Source organism: Rhodamnia argentea, chromosome 8 (assembly GCF_020921035.1).
Source record: "Rhodamnia argentea isolate NSW1041297 chromosome 8, ASM2092103v1, whole genome shotgun sequence".
NCBI classification, from domain to species: Eukaryota; Viridiplantae; Streptophyta; class Magnoliopsida; order Myrtales; family Myrtaceae; genus Rhodamnia; species Rhodamnia argentea.
In genome coordinates this window covers 7,503,319-7,524,239 of record NC_063157.1, presented here as the reverse complement: position 1 = coordinate 7,524,239, position 20,921 = coordinate 7,503,319, and the positions used below count along the sequence as shown (strand labels likewise).

General features: G+C 40.9%; 2 protein-coding genes, 2 long non-coding RNA genes and 2 pseudogenes across 7 annotated transcripts; 1 reads left to right on the top strand and 5 right to left on the bottom strand.

The window, feature by feature from the left end:
• Positions 1-2,793: 2,793 nt before the first annotated feature.
• Positions 2,794-6,766, bottom strand: LOC115736793 (serine/threonine-protein phosphatase PP1 isozyme 4). 4 transcript variants are annotated; one of them, XM_048284463.1, is made up of 4 exons: positions 6,659-6,766; positions 6,316-6,594; positions 4,073-4,635; positions 2,794-3,141 (listed from the first exon to the last, which is right to left on the bottom strand). In XM_048284463.1, exons 2-4 carry the CDS (start codon positions 6,518-6,520, stop codon positions 2,947-2,949), a joined length of 963 nt encoding a protein of 320 aa, XP_048140420.1. In that variant the 5' UTR covers positions 6,521-6,594; positions 6,659-6,766; the 3' UTR covers positions 2,794-2,946. The 4 variants fall into 4 exon arrangements, with proteins under 4 accessions (XP_048140420.1, XP_048140419.1, XP_030524516.1 ...); XM_030668656.2 differs by adding an exon at positions 3,762-3,979 and having other exon boundaries at positions 2,893-3,141; positions 6,316-6,756; XM_048284462.1 differs by having other exon boundaries at positions 6,316-6,761.
• LOC125316351 lies at positions 5,859-6,309 on the bottom strand. Its single transcript, XR_007199588.1, has 2 exons — positions 5,964-6,309; positions 5,859-5,918 (listed from the first exon to the last, which is right to left on the bottom strand). It is a non-coding gene; the product is annotated as an uncharacterized LOC125316351 (long non-coding RNA).
• An 823-nt stretch (positions 6,767-7,589) lies between the features above and the next one.
• LOC115736577 lies at positions 7,590-9,543 on the bottom strand (annotated as a pseudogene).
• A 162-nt stretch (positions 9,544-9,705) lies between these two features.
• On the top strand, positions 9,706-10,357 carry LOC125316262 (annotated as a pseudogene).
• Positions 10,358-14,130: 3,773 nt separating this feature from the next.
• LOC125316350 lies at positions 14,131-15,092 on the bottom strand. Its single transcript, XR_007199587.1, has 3 exons — positions 14,994-15,092; positions 14,338-14,904; positions 14,131-14,194 (listed from the first exon to the last, which is right to left on the bottom strand). It is a non-coding gene; the product is annotated as an uncharacterized LOC125316350 (long non-coding RNA).
• A 4,605-nt stretch (positions 15,093-19,697) lies between these two features.
• On the bottom strand, positions 19,698-20,921 carry LOC115736794 (peroxisomal and mitochondrial division factor 2-like). Its single transcript, XM_048284464.1, has 2 exons — positions 20,900-20,921; positions 19,698-20,745 (listed from the first exon to the last, which is right to left on the bottom strand). Exon 2 carries the CDS (start codon positions 20,737-20,739, stop codon positions 19,918-19,920), a length of 822 nt encoding a protein of 273 aa, XP_048140421.1. The 5' UTR covers positions 20,740-20,745; positions 20,900-20,921; the 3' UTR covers positions 19,698-19,917.

Sequence of the window (20,921 nt, the reverse complement as noted above, 5' to 3'; positions counted from 1 at the left end):
ACAAATTGGCCATCTTGCCTGCGACTGCTGCCACATCACTAATGGGGCGTCAGTGAAGGCCAGATCTAGGTGAGGACCGACAACCCCACTAGCCATTGTCAATGCGATAATGGAGCGGTGACCACGGGCAAAGGGCCTGACCCTCCTTCTGCTGGCGGTTTTTTTTCCCCTAACTTTTAGCCTTTTTATTTTATTATTTTATTTAAAAAACTCTGAATTTTTAGCCTAATTAAATCATTATGATTTGGAACGTCATTTTAGTGCTTTAGTTAACCTTAACGCCACACGTGAAAGTGAAAAAAAAAATCATGTTAGTCAAATTGAAGGAAATTAACAGGATGTCACTTTTAAAAAGTTTTTTACTTTCGTGATAATTTTTAGCATTTCTCTTGCACTTATACCTAAAAATAAGATAAAACATAATTAGTACAATTTTCTTATTGTAGCTTCTAATTTTATTTTTCTCGCGTGACATTGAAACTATTCATTTCCTTCCCTCAATACCTTCTGACGATAATTATATCAACCGGAAGAAAGATGATCATGAAATTAGTCGGAAAAACTAAAGACTTTGCATATTCCAAAGTGAATATGATGCACGAAAGTTTTCATCTTCCGATAGGTCGTTCCTATTAAAATCACGATGGAATATGTTATTAATTAATTAGTGTAACTGAAATTTACAACACTCTTGCTATTGCTATTTTAAGGTACAATATTTGATGACCTGATTGGTTAAGCTTTCGAAAAGTGAAAAGCAACCCTTTTCCTTTCTGCACAAATTTCAAAATATTATTTGAATTTCAAAAAGTCGCGAAATACTCCGAGCGTGAATTTACTCGTTAACATTTTCATATGGCGAAAGTTTCGAATTAAGGAAAAAGTTAAAAGCGCATCGATCGCGAAATTCAAATTGAACAAATAGCAAGAAGCAAAAATCTACATAGACTCGTCCCATAATAAATCCTTCTTTCTTACTTTTGACTACCATGCCTTAGTACCATTTATAACGATCTCGTGTCTAGCCTTTCTTAAACTAGGAAAAGTCCATAACCTAGAATAACAATAAAAGTTGCATTAGTCTTCTCTTCCGTTAGTCAGATCCGCGATAAAAATTGTGGAGCTTCACATCTTAAATTTCGCATTATCGCGTTTACTTTTTAGTAACTACAAGTTTAGGATAAAATCCATGTGATTCATTTTTGAGATTATCAAATGAATAATTCCGCTTAATTTTCACGATTTACGGATACAATTATTACCAAATGGAAATTAAAAAGGAAAAAAAAAAAAACCTCTTTTGCTGTAGAAACCAAGAGATGATCCGTAAAGTTCCTCGCGTCTTGTCTTCTAAACTCAACTTTCTTTCTTTGCGTAGCTTAAATAACAATCTCTTGTTCACCTTGGCCACAAGGCAAGGCCCCCACGGATTTTTCCTTCCTTTCAACAACAGAAATTTTTGAAATAATTATAGCCCACTTGGCTAAATTCTATCGAAACTCGAGGGTCAAATTCTAGCCGCTTCTTAGTACCAGCTAAACAACCAACCAACATCAGAAAATTAGGAAAATTTTCCGAAAAGTCTTAAACCTATTATACAATGACCAATTCATTCCTTAATGATTTGCCAATTTAATCATTCCATCGCCAATCGATCACATAAGACGGTTGACCTTTGCCACATCAACAAGTTTCCATCAAAGTTGATAAGTTTTCAAAAGGTTTATGACTTAGTTGGCACGATTAAAAAGTTGACAACTAAATCGACAAGATGTCAAAAAGCTTCTAACTAAATTGACATAATTAAAAAACTTAACATTGAATTAATCCCCATACAACTATGACTTTTTGACAATTTTCAGACTCGTTTTATATCAAAAGTCAAGATAATCGTGGTACATAAAGGAGTGGTCTTTAGCTCGTGACGTATAAGTTGAAAACTTTATGATAGTCAGGCCTTAGGTGATCACTGATTTACAGCTCAGTAACCACTTATCTCTCCTCTCTATCCTTTTTGGGGTCTCGTCGCTTTTCCTATAGAGTCGGCTGAACTTGGAAGGCCAGTTGCAATCTTCTTGTCTGGGCCATGATTGAACCCCATCAACATCGACCCCACAAGCCCCGCTAACTACTACCTTAATCTTGACATATAATGGTGATGGAAGGAACATAATTATAATGTCTGGCGGCTCCTGTTGATTACCGCGGCACGATACATCGACACAGTGTATAAGGATAACTCTCTCATTCTCAATTACTGTTATAAAATTCATGTTGTTTGGGTCCTCTAAGAGAGACAATGGTCGCCGCCAGCACAGCATTTTCAGAAAAAAAAATGATGTGGACAGATTTATGAGATCAAGTGCCGGCATCCCTGTTTCTAATGTGAGTATCTTAGTATAGTAAAAAGAGTCACTCCCAGCAAAACAGATCATCGGACTAACCGGTCATCTGCTGGTCCTATCGTGCCATGCCTCTGCACTAACAAAGCTTTCAAATCTCAAAACACCAATACCCAGCTTTGCTCTGACTCATCAGCTCAAGCATGGGCTTATGAATTGCACAGCAACCACCCCGCAGACAGAGGCACAGTGACAGGCTTTGCAACCACAGGGTGAGAGAAGCACAGCGACCCATGTCGCCAAGAGGCTTTACTGATACTGAACTCACAAACCAGTAGAGATCAAATATCCACAACATTAGGGGTCAACAAGGAAAATTGCACACTAGCCATTGTGAGAGTCTTACGAGGATATAGTTGGTGCATGTGAAAAAAAAAAAAACCTTTGCATATTAATGGCAAGAGAGCACATTCTAATGCATTTGTAGGTGCCAAAATGTCACCCCGTTTCTTTTTCTCCCTAACAAACAGCTGAATCAATACAGACATCATTACCAGTACAGACTGACCTTCACGAGTATCTCAAATAAGCACGCCTAGGCCAGTTACATAAACAAGTGCAGCAGATAAATTACCGGGGAATGGCATTTATTTGTGCCCGAGAAGTTGTCTTCACAATGGCATCGGGAAGGTCTTTCAAACAGCAGACTGGCATTTACACCAAACGCAGATGTTAAAAAGCCATATATAATAGTGATCTTCAGGTTTTTGCCGCATCCTGAGCCACAAGGGAAGAATCTCTGCATGAGAGGAGCAGCAAGAACAGAGAAAACCAGGATCAGAATCAGTCATCCATTACAGCATCTGCTAAACTTGGTTTCACTTCTACCTACTTCCCAAAAATATTCATGGTGACAAAAAAAGAAAAGAAAAGAAAGGGAGTTGCTAGATGATGGCACGAAATTAGTACGCTGAGCTTCCAATGGTTGAGTACTCAGAATAAGATAATATCCAGATCTCAGAGATTGATTATCGCCACCAGAATCTACAAAAGCCTTGAAGAAATCTCCAATCTAGCCACACTAACCAATGGAGTATTCTCAAGATATTTTTGGTATTATAAAGTTGAATATACTAGGAATAGCACGAGTGCACGGATATTCCATTCGTATAAACCCCTTGGGTAAAACTAAGAAATCGGGCAAAAGAGAAATGAGATGTAGTTGACTAATTGCTATGAACCGGCGCAACTAACAAACTGGGCATGAATGCAGTTGAGGAATAAAGAAAGAAAACAATCATCACAGCTAGCAACTGTTCTGATGTGAAGATATTGGTGCAAGTTTCCACTTAAACAGAAGTGAAAGTACCGCTATGACATCATAAAAATGTAAAAGACATAGAGCAGCATTGATCGGACCTCATCGAAGAATTACAGTACAGCAAGCATCACATCTTTGTTGACATCAATGACTTAGCTTTCTTCTCTGCTGGCTTAAGAATTTGGAAGGAGCACATCAAATTCTCATCAACGCTCATCATTGCACCAGCATTATCAAATTCACCACAGTAGTTCGGAGCTGAAAATATAGTCACTAGTTGCCTATCTGCGAAAAATTCATATCCGTCTTCAACAACCTAGGTCCAATAACCATTTTTTCAGGATAAATACATTAGAATGATTAAAAAAATAGAAAGAAATAACAACATAGAGAACATGAAAGGCCATACCTGATGAGCACGACAAACAAGGTCCAAATCATGCTTTGTTAATAATTCTGACACTTTATCTGCACCAAAGGTGTATGAGACCCCTCTGTCATTCATACCCCATCCTTTCATATCCCTACCGCCAGGATCGGACCAAAGCAGATCACAAAGCAGGCCTGTGTCAGGAATAGCAGTTGGGCGTGGTAGATTTCTTATTTGATCCAAGTTTGTCAGGTCAGGAGAAAGACCACCATGCATGCATAGTATTTTGTCATCAATAAGAGCCGCGACTGGGAGGCAATTGAAACTGTCGGTAAAGGCTTTCCAAAGTCTCACATTAAAACGCCGCTTGCATTCATCATAAAATCCATATATCCTATTAATAGAAGCACATTCATGATTTCCTCTCAGAAGAAAGAAGTTCTCTGGATACTTGATCTTATAGGCAAGCAAAAGGCATATCGTCTCCAAATTCTGCTTGCCGCGATCCACATAGTCTCCTAGAAATAAGTAATTGGCATTCGGAGGAAAACCGCCGTACTCAAAAAGCCTCAGTAGGTCACTGTACTGTCCATGAATGTCACCTAAAGCCCAAAAGAAATATTAACATTATGATAGCATGATAAAATCCAAGTATCACAAGGTAAGTGCAAATGTATGTGACAATCTGCCACTATGCTCCCTGAGACCCCAGCTACACCCACACAACATTACCTCCAACAAAGAATCAGAAATAGTCAGTCAGCAAACTCATGCCACTAAGAAGTAGCCACTTTTCATTCTACATGAGCAAAGGTCTACTCTTATTCCGCTGAAGAATTCCTAATTCAAATGATGTTTTACAATTGCAAGTGATGCAATAGACAAATCACTATTCGATATGAAAGAATAAGATAAAATAAAACTTAATAGCTATTAATATCGTCGTGCTGGAACTAAGATGTATTTGGGGAGACTCTCACCTTTTCATTTTGCTTATGCATTTTCTTGTATAGTTTTGAATTGCAAATTTTTAGACGCTTGAAGCTTTACAAACATACAAATTGTAGAAGTTCGACAGTTCTTTGGAATTAATTCAACATCATTTTTGAAATTTGATTCTTTTTGGTTTCTGCCAAAAAGGCAAAGTTTCAGAGAAAAAGCAAAGAAATACTTTTTGACTGGCTCCCCCAAACTCAGAGTTCAGTTTCAACCTATTTGGGTCATCGTCAATGCAATGTTGACATGTTGTCAGCATACAAGGCATCGTTGGTTTACGAAAATCCTTCTCTCTATCAAAGCATAGCCACACCCTCATCCTTCCTAAAGATTTGTTAATTTCACTAATTCAGACCAAGAGCCAACATATCCCCTCCTATTTGCCAATGGACACGCAAATCAAATTTGTGGCAACATTCACGATGATCAACATTAAACTCTAGAGATCCGATTAAATTATGTTTTTTCAATAAAGGGTTACCCCCTGAGCATCAGTACAGTGACATATTAGATCTCAATGCAACACTCGCTCAAGCCAACACTGAAGAACACATATCATCTAACCCCCTAAATATTCTGAATAGCAATAAACTCTTAGTGCCTGCATGATATTATACAAATTAAGTCCTGTTCCCTCAGTTCCCATCACACTAACTCAAATTCCAGCCCTTCACAGAATATTTTGCTTCCTAAACCTTCAACGTCCCCTTGCAAACTCAGTTTCCAAGAATATTACCATAAACACCGGACAAAACCTACATTTCCAGGAGGGAGACACACACAACCGGCCATTCAGTCTTAGTTCCTTGTTTGGACGAGTATTCTTTTGTATTTTCATCATTATATGATCTAGTATGTATCGCACTTACACTGCAATAGATTCAGTAACCTTAACAATCTAGTATGTATCGCACTTACACTGCAATAGATTCACTTATCAGATGGTTTAAAAGACATAGTATAAACAAAGAATTTTTCTTTCCTGATGTGATAATACCAGAGGCAAAATTCGTGGGGCTTTTCCAACAGGAACAGCCTGAGCCTGCAAAACTCTCATCTCCATTGCCACTATGAGCCAAGAGGGGAAAAAGCATAAGGCAAACAAAAAAAAAAGTCTCATTTCCACACACCACTTCCGATATCTACAATCCAAACACCGACAAAACCAATGAACAAGCACAATATTCATATCAATTGAACGCCAGTAAATTAGGAAACTAGCAGCTCGGGCTGACTAGGTATAACCATGCGGCAACTAACAAAGGACTAGAAATTACGAACAATACCACAAATCTTGATGGGCGCTTCCAGCTCGAGCAAGTTGGGCTGTTGCATGAAGATATCCCTGGAGGCGACACAGAGCTGCTTGATCTCCGACTCCGAGAGCTGCACTTGCTTCCCGGGCCTCGACGATCGGACCTCGATCAGCCGCTCGATTATGTCGTCCAGCGCGACGGGGTCCATAGCCGTGCCCTGCGCTTGCGCAGCCATTGACGGAGCGCCTCTCTCGGAATCCCTTAATCGTGCTGGGGCGAAGAGATTACGACGCTCGCTCGTTCATTGATGGATTTCTCTGAGAGAATAGTGAGAGGGATTCGGTCGAGGTCGAGGTCGAGGTCGAGGTCGGATTTTCTAGGGCGAATAAAGAACAGTTTTTCTCGAGAAAAAGTGCGAGAAAGCGAAATGCTGAATCACAAAGAATTCTTGCAGTCGATGGGCGAAGAAAAGGACAGACACACAGATGGAAAAGTTTAAGGAATTGCAGAAACGGTCGTGTAGAGTTTGTAGTTTTGCTTGGAGGGCCAATTTCGAAAATTCATTCTTACTGATTTGTAATAAACATATTTTTATTATCGATAACCATAATTAAACATTTTCTTTAAATAATGAAAGCATTTTTCATTTTATTTTTATAATTAATATAAACAATTATTCTAAAAAAATTCAAATTATGTATTCTTCACTAAATAAACGGCGCTTACATTAAAAGGGATATTACCGAACATTCCACATTGTAAGTGTAATTAATATGTCTCGAAATTCTCTCTTCCCTAAGATTCGATCGTACTAAACTTTTGGGTTTATAATTATTTCTTATTTCGTTCGAACATCTCCAACTTGATCGGGATTTTATAATGATTCTCACGACTAATTTCGTGAAATCTAATTGCCCAACATTTTTTATGTTTGAACTCGATAATTTTATTTAATGTCATTAAGATTTTACATTAAAGAGCTCATCAATAAGAAATCTTGATACGGAACAAAAACCCATTTACAAATAAATTGAAAATGACAGCTAAAATTAAAGAATGTACATATGTGTATCACCATCTCATACTTTATGTATGGAAGTTCTTGGCCTTTTCCTCATTTGGTTTTCATACCTCTATTCCACCCGTGTACCGAAAATTATCTTTCTTTGGATCAATTTGAGTCCGATCAAAGACGTGCCATTCACGATAAGGTGTAGCGAGTCAACAAATTTGTGATGGACGCCGATACCGTAAGGAGTAGCGGGTGTAAATATTGCTATAAGTCAAGATGATGATTAATCTAGCGATATTGCACAAAGCCGTACATTCTTGGATGACCAAACTTTCAATTTGGACTACGGCAATCAGCAAGCCCTTGCCTCATGATCTTCTTCACCATTTTCTCTGCAATCTTTTCACAACCACCTCCCTCCTCTGCACATTCTTGTAGGTGTGCTTCCTTGCAATGGCCACATGAACGCAAAGGTTCGCCAGATTTATTGCCGCGAGCAGCCAGTAGAACCGGTCGAGGCGGCTTGAGTTTAGGTCCTTCCCGACCCATCCCTTTGCAGCCGCTGTCGGCCCGCCTTGTGAGGTGGTCGTCGTTCGTTATGAGGAAGCTGCTCAGGAAGCTCCCGTCCCGATCACGCTCCGGTAGATCGCGATCCTGAGGCTCCTCATCGAGTTGGGGACTTGGTCGTAGAAGTACTCTTGCAGGCCTACGAGCGTGAACCCGTCCCCAAGGCCGAGGATGAGGAACGGCAGCGCTAGCCAGAACACGCTCATGGACGGTTTGGTCATCGCCCTTCCTCGCACGAGGATGCTGTGTTTCCATGTCCTTAGCCGCTTCGCCTCGACCATCGCTGCGACTAAGAAGATCATACCAAATCCGATTCGCTGGAGTATGTTTATGCCTCTCTCGTTGCCCGTGGATTTCTTCAGGATCGGGACAAGCAGTTTCTCATGCATGGTCCCCGAGATTATCATCCCCCGGTGCCGTGGGCGAAGGTGCTGGCCGCGGGGATCTCGAAGCCGCGGCCCCCACCACCGATCCTCCGGTCCATCGCCGCGCCTTGCTTGACCAAGACAGTCGAGGCCAGCGCGATGCATATCCCGAAGGGCAGTGAGGTCAGCCAAATGGGGGTCATGTTCAACACGAGCTTCATCTCTTCCTCTTGGGTCACTGTTGCAAGTCTCCACGGATCATATATCTCTCCATTGGAGGCCTCCTCCCCTGTCGGAGAATCTGTTCATATACGAATCGATTTAAAACCGGTGAAGCTTGATCGAGAGTGGCAGGACTAGGAATAACCAAGAGAAGCCTGAAATTTGTACTTCGAGAAGGCCTGTATCGATACAAGATCGACTCGGGTTTTTGTTGCTTACCTCAGTCGATTTGTGTGGTGAAGGAATCGCTTGTGAGAACTCTCTGATGTCGGGGCTTCGAAGAGCGAGTCCAGACTCGAAGGATGCGGCAGGTTTCGCTTCCGGATTGCCGCGACCAAAACATGCAGTAACGGCGGGAGAGGTTTTCCTTCGGGAGCTCAGTACCGGTAATAGGACCTCCCCGCGTAGAAAGTCCTGATCGCGAACGCCATCGTGACGGCATGGACAAGATCCGCGACGCCCCAACTCACATTGTCCTGGACATAGACTATGATCGTCACCCCCAGCAAGCGGCCACAGCAGAGTGCAAAGTTCCACCGGTACGAAGGACATCTTCTTCTTCTTCCGCTCTTCGTCGGGTTGTCGTCGAACTGCTCGGCCCCAAAGCTCTGCAGGAACGGCTTGTGGCCCCCGGTGCCGACGGATATGCAGTACAGGGCCAAAAACAGCACTACATCGTGGACTTTCCCGGTTCGGCTACAAGGGCTGGTACCGTCACACGGCCTCAAGCTCGGGATGAATTGGGACAGCGAGAAGGCTCAGACACTGCACACAATTTTGCCCGGAAAATTAGCATCAGAAGCTCCGTCGACAAGTGACCCGTGAATCGTCTTTCGCAGAAAATTAGCTTAAATGGACGGAGTTAGCGGAATGACTCGATTACATCAAATTGACAAGTTTTAGAAATCGATTGCATTTTGTGAAAGTTTTATGATTCAATTGCACCTTCATGATAAGTTTTAAGACTTCTAGTGAACATATCCCAAAAATCAACTTTTACTTTGAGTCCCAAATGGATCCCATTAACCATCCGTCCTAAATTGCTATTAGTAATCTTACGTAGCTTTTTCACGTACCTGCTCTACTTTTCATCTCTCGTGCTTAGGGAGCTCGCCTTCGAGAAACTCAAATAACTTGTGCTTGGGAGTTTTCAATCTCTCGATTGTCAACGAAAAATTTTGAACAGAAGATTAATTTAAGTAGATTTGCGACTCAAGTAAAAATTAGTGATTTGTTATGAAAGACAAAAATTTTATGGTAGAATTGAGATTTTGGGGCGGATCAAGATGGGCTGTGGGGCGGATCAAGATGGGGCTGCAGAGCAAGTTGTTCCTGGGGAATCGTGGAGGCGATGTGGATGGTGCTGCAGCAACGAAAACCTGATGACTACGTGGTCGGGACGGGGGAGGCGCACACGGTGGACGAGATTATGAGGACGGCGTTTGAATATGTGGGGCTCGAATGGCTGGACTATGTGGTTTATGATAATGAGATACCGCCCAGGCCGGCGGGGGTCGACCAGTTGAGGGGAGATGCAACTAAGGCCAAGGAGGTGTTGGGTTGGAAGGCCAAGGTTGGGTTCGAGAAGTTGGTGGAGATGATGGTGGACGAGGATATTGAATTGGCTAAGAGAGAGAAGGTTCTTGTTGACACTGGGTACATAGATGTCTGCAACAGCCGGGTATTAGGTACTTCTTATCTCTTGCTGCTCTGTTTGTTAACCCAGTGCTCTTTCTTTGGTTATTTATTGGAAGTGTTTGAGATGTGATTCGGATAGATATGAGTTCTTTACCAGTTAAATGTCTGTCTTGTTAGGTAGACCAATGAGCTCAAATGTCTGTTGGATTTGTGGTAACTTACCCTATTCATTCGCTTTCATTCGGTACATTTAGATTCTTTCATCTTCCTTAGTGGAATGAGCTGAGAAAGTGTTATGTCATGATAATCTGTAACTTTAAGCTTTGTCTTCCTTGTTCCTAAATTTCTTAGTTACTTCTTGGCCTTTTCACCGATTCTTCCTTTTCTGGCGAAGAAGTCAAGTTATGCTATGGGGTCTAGTCTAATTGCACAAATATGCAGTACCTGGAATAGTTTTCATTGGAATGAATCTGATTATATTAACTGTTGGGGACAGTGTAGGAGAAACCACCAATGTGCTCGTGTACTTGGAATAGTTTTTGGCTGGCCTTGATCTATATTTTTGTGTCGGGGACAGCATAATAAAAGATGAATGTGTTCTTGTACTAAAAATCAATGTGATGCGAATGAGAATGCAAAATCCAAAGAAAGGCAACATCAGTTTGTAGCATGACGAAGATTCGCTATATAATCTCACAAACTCTTGCCAATGCTGCAGGTCCTTTTAGGATACGATGCCAGATGAAGAAGACTTTCGAGGAAGCGGGGCTTAAGCGCTCAAGCTCGGCGAGCTCGATCTCGGCGACATCAGAGAAACTGGATGATCTTTGGTCTCGTCTTCTCAAGATAGAGATAGATGATACAAGAATATGATAAATGCTTTGCTTGGGATTCGGACTTGTTCGGAGCATGTGGCCATGATTTGAGGAAACATTCATCTGTCAACAATTTTTGGATACTTTGTTGGGATGTTTCTGGTGACAAAAGTGATAAGTTAACCAAGCGGACTCGGATTCTTCTGCACTCTTCTTTAATTCTAACGTCTTATCGTTGGCTAATGTTGTTCCCAGAAGGGGAAAACAGAAACCGCAATGAACGTTGGGCACGCGTCGTTTGCTTGCTTTGTTTATGATTAGCCCTGACACATCTGCTCGAGGCTGCGTTTGTTAGTTTCGCGAACATGATTGAGTTGGATAGAACAGCATGCTCGAGAAGAAGAGTGTGCTTGAACGAGTCACGAAAACGAAGACAAAGATGAAGCAGTGAAGACGAAGGCGAATGCAAACGTGTGCTAATTGAAGCAATAAATAAGAAGACAAATTTGAGGTCGTGGCGTTTTGAGTGAAAAATAATAAAAAAAGAGAAGTATGAATTTTCGCGTGGACTGATCGCGTCATTCAAGTTTTTTCACATTTCATAAAAATTTGATGGAATTTAATGGATGGTATATAAATGTGGCATGAATGTGTACCAGTTTGGATTTTTTTAAAAAAAAAAAAAGTCAACACTTATTATTTACTATTGATTTGGATCTCTTTATTATGGGTGATTCCAATTCAATTTACAATTTTGTGTATATTAATATATTATCCGGAACAAAGCAAACGTTAGATATGCTACGTCAGAGAATATAAATGAACTAGCAAAAATGTTTTCTTTTTTGACGAACCTGTTTAGGTCTAGGTTGTTGCTATTAATGTTGACATATTTTATTAACTCGTTTTTCGAGCAATATAAGAAATTAAAATTATTTTTTGAAATTATTGAGTTTTTTCGCGCAGCAAATGCACCAAAGGTCTCGAATTATTATTTTCGAGGAAAAAACTGTTTATTTTTTTTTAAGCTGCTTGAAAAATATGGAAACCCAATGTTGTCTTATCTAAGCAGAAGGATCTGAAAAATAAAATCATGAATATAAAAACTTTAGGGCAACATTTAAAAAAAAAAAGCTTCATATAAGTTATCAGAACGATAATAACCATATACTTCAATACAATGAATGTATTTATGGAAGTTAATAATATCAATATGATAATCATACCATCTCAATTTTATTTCATGTCGAGAAAAGAGTTTATTTATATCATTACCGTAATCATAATTTCAGTATCTTTCACATGTTCAAAATTTCATTTAAATTTCATATCTTGAGTCTTGCTTGTTCTACAATATTCTTTTCCTAAATTACCTTTAAATCTAGGGTTAATACCACGTAAAACCCCAAACCGGTACACCCGTGACAAATTTACCCCAAACTATTTTTTTGACTACAAAAAATTCCAAACCGGTACACTTGTGATAAATTTATCCCAAACTGATACACCTATGACAAATATACCCCTCCGTCAATTTTCGTTAAATTTAACCGTTAAATTGCTGAGTCTAATGGCACGTGGCGGTTGACGGGTATATCAATTTGGGGTTTTTGTCCTCCGCTTGTCACGGGTTTATCAATTTGAAATTTTTCGTGTTATTAACTCAATTTAACGGAGGGTAAATTTATCACATGTGTATCGGTTTGAGATATTTCGTGGTCAAAAGAATTAATTTAAGATACATTTGTCACAGATATACCGGTTTAGGGTTTTTGGTGTCTTGAATTAGATTGGATAGTCCGACGGAAAATTGAATTGGTGGTTGTGAAAAGTGGTTGAAGATACTTTCTACACAGATTTAGAAGAGTCTCTAAGTCCTCGGTATCCAATAACAATTCGATGGAAAATTGACTTTTTTACCCCGGAATACCCCGATATTGTCGCCCAAAGTTCTTAAGATCTTCCTCTTCCTACACTTTTGCCCACCAAGAAACAAAAAAAGTTACTGGAAACATAATGTTATTAAATTCTAGAAAACGTGGAAATTCAAATGTCCATTATTATTTGACAAAAAAAAATTTCCATTATTGAAGTTAAAGTCAAATTCTCGGAAATGGCGAGACTAAATTTAATTATTATATGTGGCCCCTTGTATTTGTAAATACTTTTGAGAAAAATTGTCCAGTCAATCCTAAATCTATATTTCAATAGAAAAAAAAAATCCTAAATCTATTGTACAGTGTCAATTTCACCAACTTAGTCCTCAACCTTTTCATAATATTCCAATATAGTCCTTTAGGCTGATTTTTGCCTAAAATTGGCGACGTGTCGATGTGCCACGTAGATAGCTCGCAAATGAATGGACTGCCAAGCTAGTGATTCTGGATGAAAATTGGCCAGGAGGCTTATGTTGCAATTTCGCTCAAAGGTTTAGGACTGAATTGATAAGATTAAAAAAACTTAAGACTAAATTAACATATATACAATAATTTCAAGACTGGTTGAGTAATTTTCTTCGTATTTCCAAATTGTTGAACTGGTTGTCTTATTGGGGCATCAATGAGCTAAGCAGTGATCTAAACTGTTCTAATATAGCCCTCCCATCGTGCCCGAAACACATTGAGAACGAGTCTGCTATATAGCCCTCCCTCGACAAAATGCCAGGTACCGATATCTTCCCCGTACAGAGGCCAAGCAAGCCATTGGGAGCTGCAATATCCAGGAGAGAACCACTCTACACCTGTCCACAACTACATTGACATTGCTAATTGAAACCGGTATCAAGATATGCCTTATGCAAATATGACTGCACACTTCGAAAAGCATAATCTGTTATATTGATGTTGATCGAAGGAATTCAGAGGCTGTGAAGATTAAAGATGTGATGCTCAAGAACTTAGCAGAATGCCTCAGGCGCAACATGTTCATGGCTTGGTCTCCTTCGATTAAATGTAGGACATCCCATACCAAAGATCCAGAACTCAAAGTTCTAGCCGATATTTAGGACACGGGATATGGTCAACTGCTGAGTGGTCTTACCCAATCGCTCCCCATGTGCAAAGACTGTTGTTGCAAGTCACCGTTTTGCTTGTCGATGATACTGAAGGGTTGTAAGTACTAAGTGCTGAGATTATATCCCTAGATCAAAAGATTGTAATTCATATTGAGGTTATAACGATACAAGAGACTGACGGCTACACCAGTTAACTAAAGAATTGTATGCCCCACATTCGTGTCAAGTTGCGTCATTCCTATCTGAATTTGAATCAACAGTGACATTATAGCTTGGTCTGCAAAAGTAGTTATGGACATGAGTTGCAGGGTAAGTTTCTTCTTACAGAAAATGAACTCTATCATACTGAGAAGTTGCCACTTACTTTGACGGTTCCGATAAAAAAAAAAAAAAAAGAGGTCTCGTCCTGGTCAGGACGACCTTTATTCGCAAAATTGATCCTTCCCGTCCCATCATGCTCGAAACACATTGAGATCGAGTCTGCTATATAGCCCTCCCTCGACAAAATTTCAGGTACCGATATATTCCCCATCCGGAGGCCAACCAAGCCATTGGGAGCTGCAATATCCAGGAAAGAACCACTCTTTACCTGTCCACAACAGCATTGACATTGCTAATTGAAACCGATATCAAGATATGCCTTATGCAAATATGATTGCGCACTCCCAAAAGCATACTCTGTTATATTGATGTTGATCGAAGGAATTCAGAGGCTGTGAAGATCAAAGATGTGATGCTCAAGAACTTAGCGGAACGCTTCAGGCGCAACATGTTCATAGCTTGGGCTCATTCAATTAAATGTAGGACATCCTGTACCAAAGCCCCAGAACTCGAAGTTCTAGCCATATTTAGGACACGGAATATGGTCAACTGTTGAGTGGTCTTACCCAATCGCTGCCCCATGTGCAAAGACGGTTGCTGCAAGTCACCGTTTTGCTTGTCGATGATACCGAAGGGTTGTAAGCACTAAGTGCCGAGATTATATCCCTGGATCAAAAGATTGTAATTCATATTGAGGTTATAACATACAAGGGACTGACAGCTATACCAGCTAACTAAAGAATTGTATGCCCCACACTCGTGCACTTTGATCTCTGAACATAGTAGTTCCTCAGAACGCAAGGGGACATCTAGTGCCATGATGTTCATCGTTCCTATATTTCCCTTCAGTCATTTGCCATCTTTTTGTGTTCTCTGTCGGATGGACCACACACTCAGGGGAAAATATCCGATGATCCTGAGATTAAGAGGAGTCGAGGCAATCACATGGGACCCAGAAAAGGTCCCTGCCAATGTCAAGGGCCACCAAGAATTTCACTCCTGGCGTATCAAGTTGCACTGTCGCGTCATACAGACTGAGGTAGCCGCCAAAGAAACCCAGAAAAGAACATCCTTTGCAAGAATTTACCGGGAAATGATCTCTATGCTCTTATAAGAAACATTTCAATTCAAGAACCAGAAAACAAAATCCCCTTGCATGAGCTAAACACTAAACCAATTCTTTCCACAAGCCCAAGAGAGCATGGCAACTCTAATACAAGTCCTTCATGCGGGAAGTTGAATGTTCCAATAATCTTGATGACTGAATCGAAAACAAGAATTCAATGCAGATAATTTTACCTTTCGAAAAATTTGAACAAAAGGGCCGAACAAGGACTATGAAAGCATTAAGCAAAAAGGCTAATGAGTTCTCTCCAAGCATCCAACTGAGAACTCAAATATGACTTGTACAAATAACCAATCTTTGTGGATATCATTCAATCCCAAGGAGCTGATCTTCAAAGTCGAGTTGCCATTGGAAAATGCCAGCACCGAATCAGAACCAGACAAACTGCGCTTGCCAAGTGCCCGATCATGGTGGGCTAGTTCGGCATTGTACTCCTGATTCCCTTTCCTATGCCAATCACCTGCCGGGGACCGGGATCATTTCTTGACAGGCTCAGAGAATCGGTGATGCATCTTGAAGCTGAAGAAGTGGCCATCGCAGCCCTGGAACTCCCAGGGAGAGAATAGAAGGACGGTGATGATGATCTTGGATGGAAATGACCAAGGTGTCATTGTTGGGAGATAAGTCAAAGCTCTCTTTTTTTCACAAAAAATAAACGATTTGGAAGTGGCTTACAAAAATGAATAAATAAAAGTCATTTTCGTAATTCGGATATTAATTGTTGTTGATAACGCAAATAATTTTTCAATTGATTAATTATTTTAAGCAATCATACTTAGTAAAATATTTTTCAAATTGTTCATTTTTTACGAAACAAATTCAACCTTAAGGTGGGTAAAAAAGAAAGTAAATCAGTTCGTGAGTGGACATTACTACTGTCATCGATGTGGCAGCCCAAATGCAACTCCCTGCAATGTCCAGCACCGGACCTACTGTGTCAATTTACTTGTATACACATTTAGGTCCTACCAAGCCAATGGTGGAATTTTGCTGTTCTTTGTAAGTTGAATGAGACTACTAATCAGAGCAGTGATGTGTCTACGTCAGTGAATCTGCTAGGAGGCCTCCAGATTCCATCGAGGTGGAGACTGAGTTTTAATAAAGGCACTGTACCAGCATCGCAGTCGCATACGTACCACTCCGTCGCATGTATACAAGCTCGTGTGGAGGTATGACAACATGTTGCTTGCATATCAAGAAGTGAGCAAGATTAGGCAGTGTTTTGATTCTCTTGGTTAGTGTCATCAGTTTCTCTTCCTTTGTTGTTCTTTCATGAGAGGACGAGTCTCTGCACTGGTATTCAGTGTTCAGTACAGCAAACACTTCCTGGATTGTGGTGCCTTCACGAAATTCACATCTTACTGGACCATCAATTTTCTTGAAACAGTGTCCCTCTTACAAGCCTAGGAGAAGTTGTCCCATGAACATCGCAACCCAGGAAATTTGTCCTTCTTGCGTAGGGGAAAGGAAAAGAAGGAAGAAAATCGATAGCTTCAGTGCCGCCACAAAAGTTTTTGTCTAGATGTAACGAGAAAGCATCAATAAGAAACAGAACTAGCCGCTGGTTGCTCATTTGTCCTGCTAAGAGTTTTTCCCACCAATTGAGTATAACAGTACTCAAGCAATTGCAGGGCCAAAGGAAGAAATGGTGCCACTGCAACTACACTTAGAAATGCAGCGCAAAATCACATGGTTACCGTGTCATTTGTCATGATCTAACACGGCAGTACAGAACCGACCTAAGTTTTCTTCTATTGCCGTGCAGGTGAGAAACAGCAGCGTGGAAGAAATCTACAATTCATATTCACATGCTATACTTTGATGGTGATCAAATTAACATGACACCAAGGGGTTCTTTGATGGCCAAATGATCTTTTGCTCCTGCCTTCTAATTTTTATTCGCGCCATTTAATCCCCGCACAATGTTGCCAACAAATCAAAACCATCTCAGAATAGCACTTCCGTCAGAGAAAGCCAAAAAGCTGGTGCGTTCGATACTGATGTTCCAGAAATAAATTAACAAAAGCTTATACACCCAGTGACTCCAACCAGCCTCTAGATCGAGCATTTCAAAGTGCACAATGCAAAAACTACAGCATAAAGCAGATACTCAAATTTCATCCACCACCATCTCAATATCCACCCACTGGAGGTTCATCTTTCAACACGGTTTTCTCCAAATATCAGGATAGGCAGATCTTCAACATAACATGAGAATCAAAGTAGGAGGTAAAAATTCTGTACATAAAATCATACAAAACCATCTAATGGTCGGGATATACAGTATGCTGACACTACCAGACCAACTCTACAGAATTCGGACCTAATCACTGCCTATCTTAAAAAGGGTCAAATGAAAATAAGCACTGAAGACAATCAGAATGGAAGATGAAGATAGCTACTCTTTTCGTGTTATAGAATTTTCTAAATTAAAGATCCCTTTGGCACAAATAACAGGAGACATGAACTACTCAACTGTTAATGGTGGTTCACACATACCAATGAGGGCGAGCTGGCCAGCCAAAGGATCAACAGTAGTTTCTTTCAAAGAACCTCTTAAAGGATGGTTTTGCACTTACGTAACTGAAAGCTGCCTTATAAGTTGCCATCAAGAGACACGGAAATTTTGTGATGAAGTATAACTCTAAACGAGGTGGATCGGGCAGCGCTGCCTGACAGAGCCATCAAAGACATACTGACTTGTGAGGAACTCAGGGGGGGTGAGATAAACAAGAATTGAATTATTTTTATTAGCTGTAAAATTAACTTAGCAATCCCCATTATCTTTCGACGATGACGTGATGGAGTGACGCATCCGGATATTGTTTCGCTAGTCATGGTGAGAGAACCACCACTATAATAGCCGATCGTTGTCATTTCTGACAACGGCCGAGTGTCGTGACTTCTGACCACCGCCAATAACTTCCTTGCCTCTCCGAAAAGCACAGAATTTATACGAAACCATTAGAGTGAAGCAGCTGCTCAGAAGAATCTTGTTGATGTTCTTGAGGACTTGTAGAGAGTGTGTGCCAGCAAGATTTTCTCTGTTTTAGCTAATGACTATGGAGGACCCAGGGTTCCAACGAAAAGACAACCCGAATCGACCCCTTCAAGCTCTACCTAATCCTAACACGGGCCTCTTTCTGATTATATTCACTGTTGGGGACTCTGTAAAGAAAACATCAATGTGCTCTTGTACTTGGAATAGTTTTTGGGTGGCCTTGATTTATATTTAGTGTCGGGGACGGCACATCAATGTGATGCAAACAAGAATGCAAAATCCAAAGAAACGCAAGATTAATGTGGTTCTGTGGCACCTGCCTTAATGGAGGACTAGAAAACACCAGTTTTAACTAAGTACAAAATACGAATAGTTTCAATAAGTTGAACCAAACGTCTCCAATCTCGTCAAACCATTAAAAACCAACTTTACACAATTCGTTATTTCCAAGTTATTTTTACAGAGGCTAATTAGCACGTTTTACTACAATAAGGAAGTTAACTGACTTTTATATTAGGGTAACACGTATTTTCTTGATGAAAAGGGTGTCATTACCCGCAAAAATGAACAAACATGATACAAAGTATGATCCAATTGACCCTTCCCCGATCCCCAACGCTTATAACAAGTGAAAAGACATGGCATGAATGGTTTGAAATTGATTGTTGTGTTCTATAGTTTCGTTCTTTCAGGGTGATAGATAGCGTTGGGGGATGGTGGAACTCGAAACTGCATATCCTCATATTAACAGAGAAAAGACTTGGATTTGTTTTGTGCTCCTCTATTAATGGAAGAAAGAAACTCACTGGAGAATCCCCTAGTGTTGAGCATTCTACTGAATAGAAACATGCTTTGATGAACATTTTTTTTTATGGTGAAAATATTCTGCAGCTTCATGTGAAGTGAGTTATGCTCACATTCCTGGCTTTGCCCTGTGAGATATCGCCGATAATGGTGAAGTGAAATCCCTACTTTGTCTTACCAACTTAAGAAGATTGATCCCAAAGCAAGGTCCTGGCTGGGAAATGAGCTGCTTTGGTTGTTATACCGCAAAAAATGAGGTTCCTAAACCCTGCCTCAGGATATAACTTGATTTCTCCACCCCTTTTGAGGAATGATTACTTGAAGAGCTCGGACCGGAGTTCTTGCCGTGCTTAAGTAGAGCATCGAACTAACATATCTACACATTGCAGCAATAATGCCATTGAAACAGCCAGCCAGCGAAGAAATAAGCGGGGTATCAGAACCAAAACTCTGCTAAATTCTAAATCCAAGTTGAAGGCAACAGCAATGAGCATGGAACACGAGCAATCACTGAAGTATACGGAAATTGGGGAAACTTCATCTTACTCAATAGCTTGTAATAACGATTCAGCTTCTGGAAAGACCACATATGAAATCAAACAAACGGCGAGATGCCCCCAAGCAAAGCAAAAGAAAAAGCTGTAGCATCTAACAAAATTGAAACAACATAGAGTAGTTTAAAACCTCTGAGGCTCTTTGTATCTCTCTCTTCTGTTTCCTCCGTGCTTGCTCATTATTTTGCCGAATTCTAGCTTTGGCGCCTACTGTAGCAAACATAGGCCACAGCGGTAGCCAAAACAATAGTTCCAGCGGACCCTGCTGCCACAACCGGCCATTGCTGTTTCCACCCTTTGTCTTCAGTCTCGTCGAAGATCTCTCGCCTCCCACTGATGGTCTCAGCTGTCTTGTCTTTCAATCCGGTAATTACCTTCTCTTCCTGTTCTAACTTCCTCTGCAATTCAACCAGTTTCGACTCCATCTCCTTTGCCTTCTCCTCAGATATCCTCAATGCGTCCTCCGCAGCACTCTTCTCATTCTTCGAACTTTGCAGCTTGGACACGACCATTGCAATCCTCGCCTCCAAATCCCCAATCTTCTCCTTCAACCCACTAATCTCCCTCTCCTTCGCCTCAACCCTCTCTGTCAATTTCTTCTTGGCCTTCCCTTTCTCAACCATCAACATCGTCTCCCTCACTTCGGATTGTCCAATCTTCAGCTCCAATTCCCTCACTTTAACATCGCTCTCTGCCCTGCCATTTTTTAAACCCTCCACCTCTCTCTTCAAGCCCTGGATTATCTGGTCTTTCTTTTCCGTCGCGCTCCTCAATCGCGCCACCTCCTTTTTGGCCTCGCCCTCACCGTTCCTCAGCTTTTCGATCTCCGCCATCAGCTCGCCAACCCTCTCCTTGGTCTCATCATTCTCGCACAACAAATTGAATTTCTCAAGCTCCAACAACTTCAGTTTCAGGGTCAGGTCATTTACCTTGGAATCGACCCCACGCTGATCCGCCGGGTGCCAATTCACCACCTCCGGATCGCTCGCGCTATTGACAATCGCCTCATCAGCCATGGAATCCTGCAAGACACAGCCCGCAGCAAATGAAATCAGAGGACCCGGAAAACAGGCGTCCAATCTGACAGAAGGAGAGAGAATCAGCGATGCAAACAAGGGGATCAGCAATAAAGCGAAGGAATCGATCGGAAAAGGAAGCCTTGACAACTGGAACTTACACAGTGGTCACCGAGTGAAGA

Bases quoted from the DNA above. Each gene is read 5' to 3' on its own strand.
- LOC115736793 (XM_048284463.1), bottom strand. From the start codon at position 6,520: ATGGCTGCGCAAGCGCAGGGCACGGCTATGGACCCCGTCGCGCTGGAC. The intron at 4,636-6,315 runs GTATTGTTCGTA...TTTGGGCTTTAG, and splicing joins AGCGCCCATCAAGATTTGTG to GTGACATTCATGGACAGTAC. The intron at 3,142-4,072 runs GTATGGCCTTTC...CCTCTCATGCAG, and splicing joins TTGTTTGTCGTGCTCATCAG to AGATTCTTCCCTTGTGGCTC.
- LOC115736794 (XM_048284464.1), bottom strand. From the start codon at position 20,739: ATGGCTGATGAGGCGATTGTCAATAGCGCGAGCGATCCGGAGGTGGTG.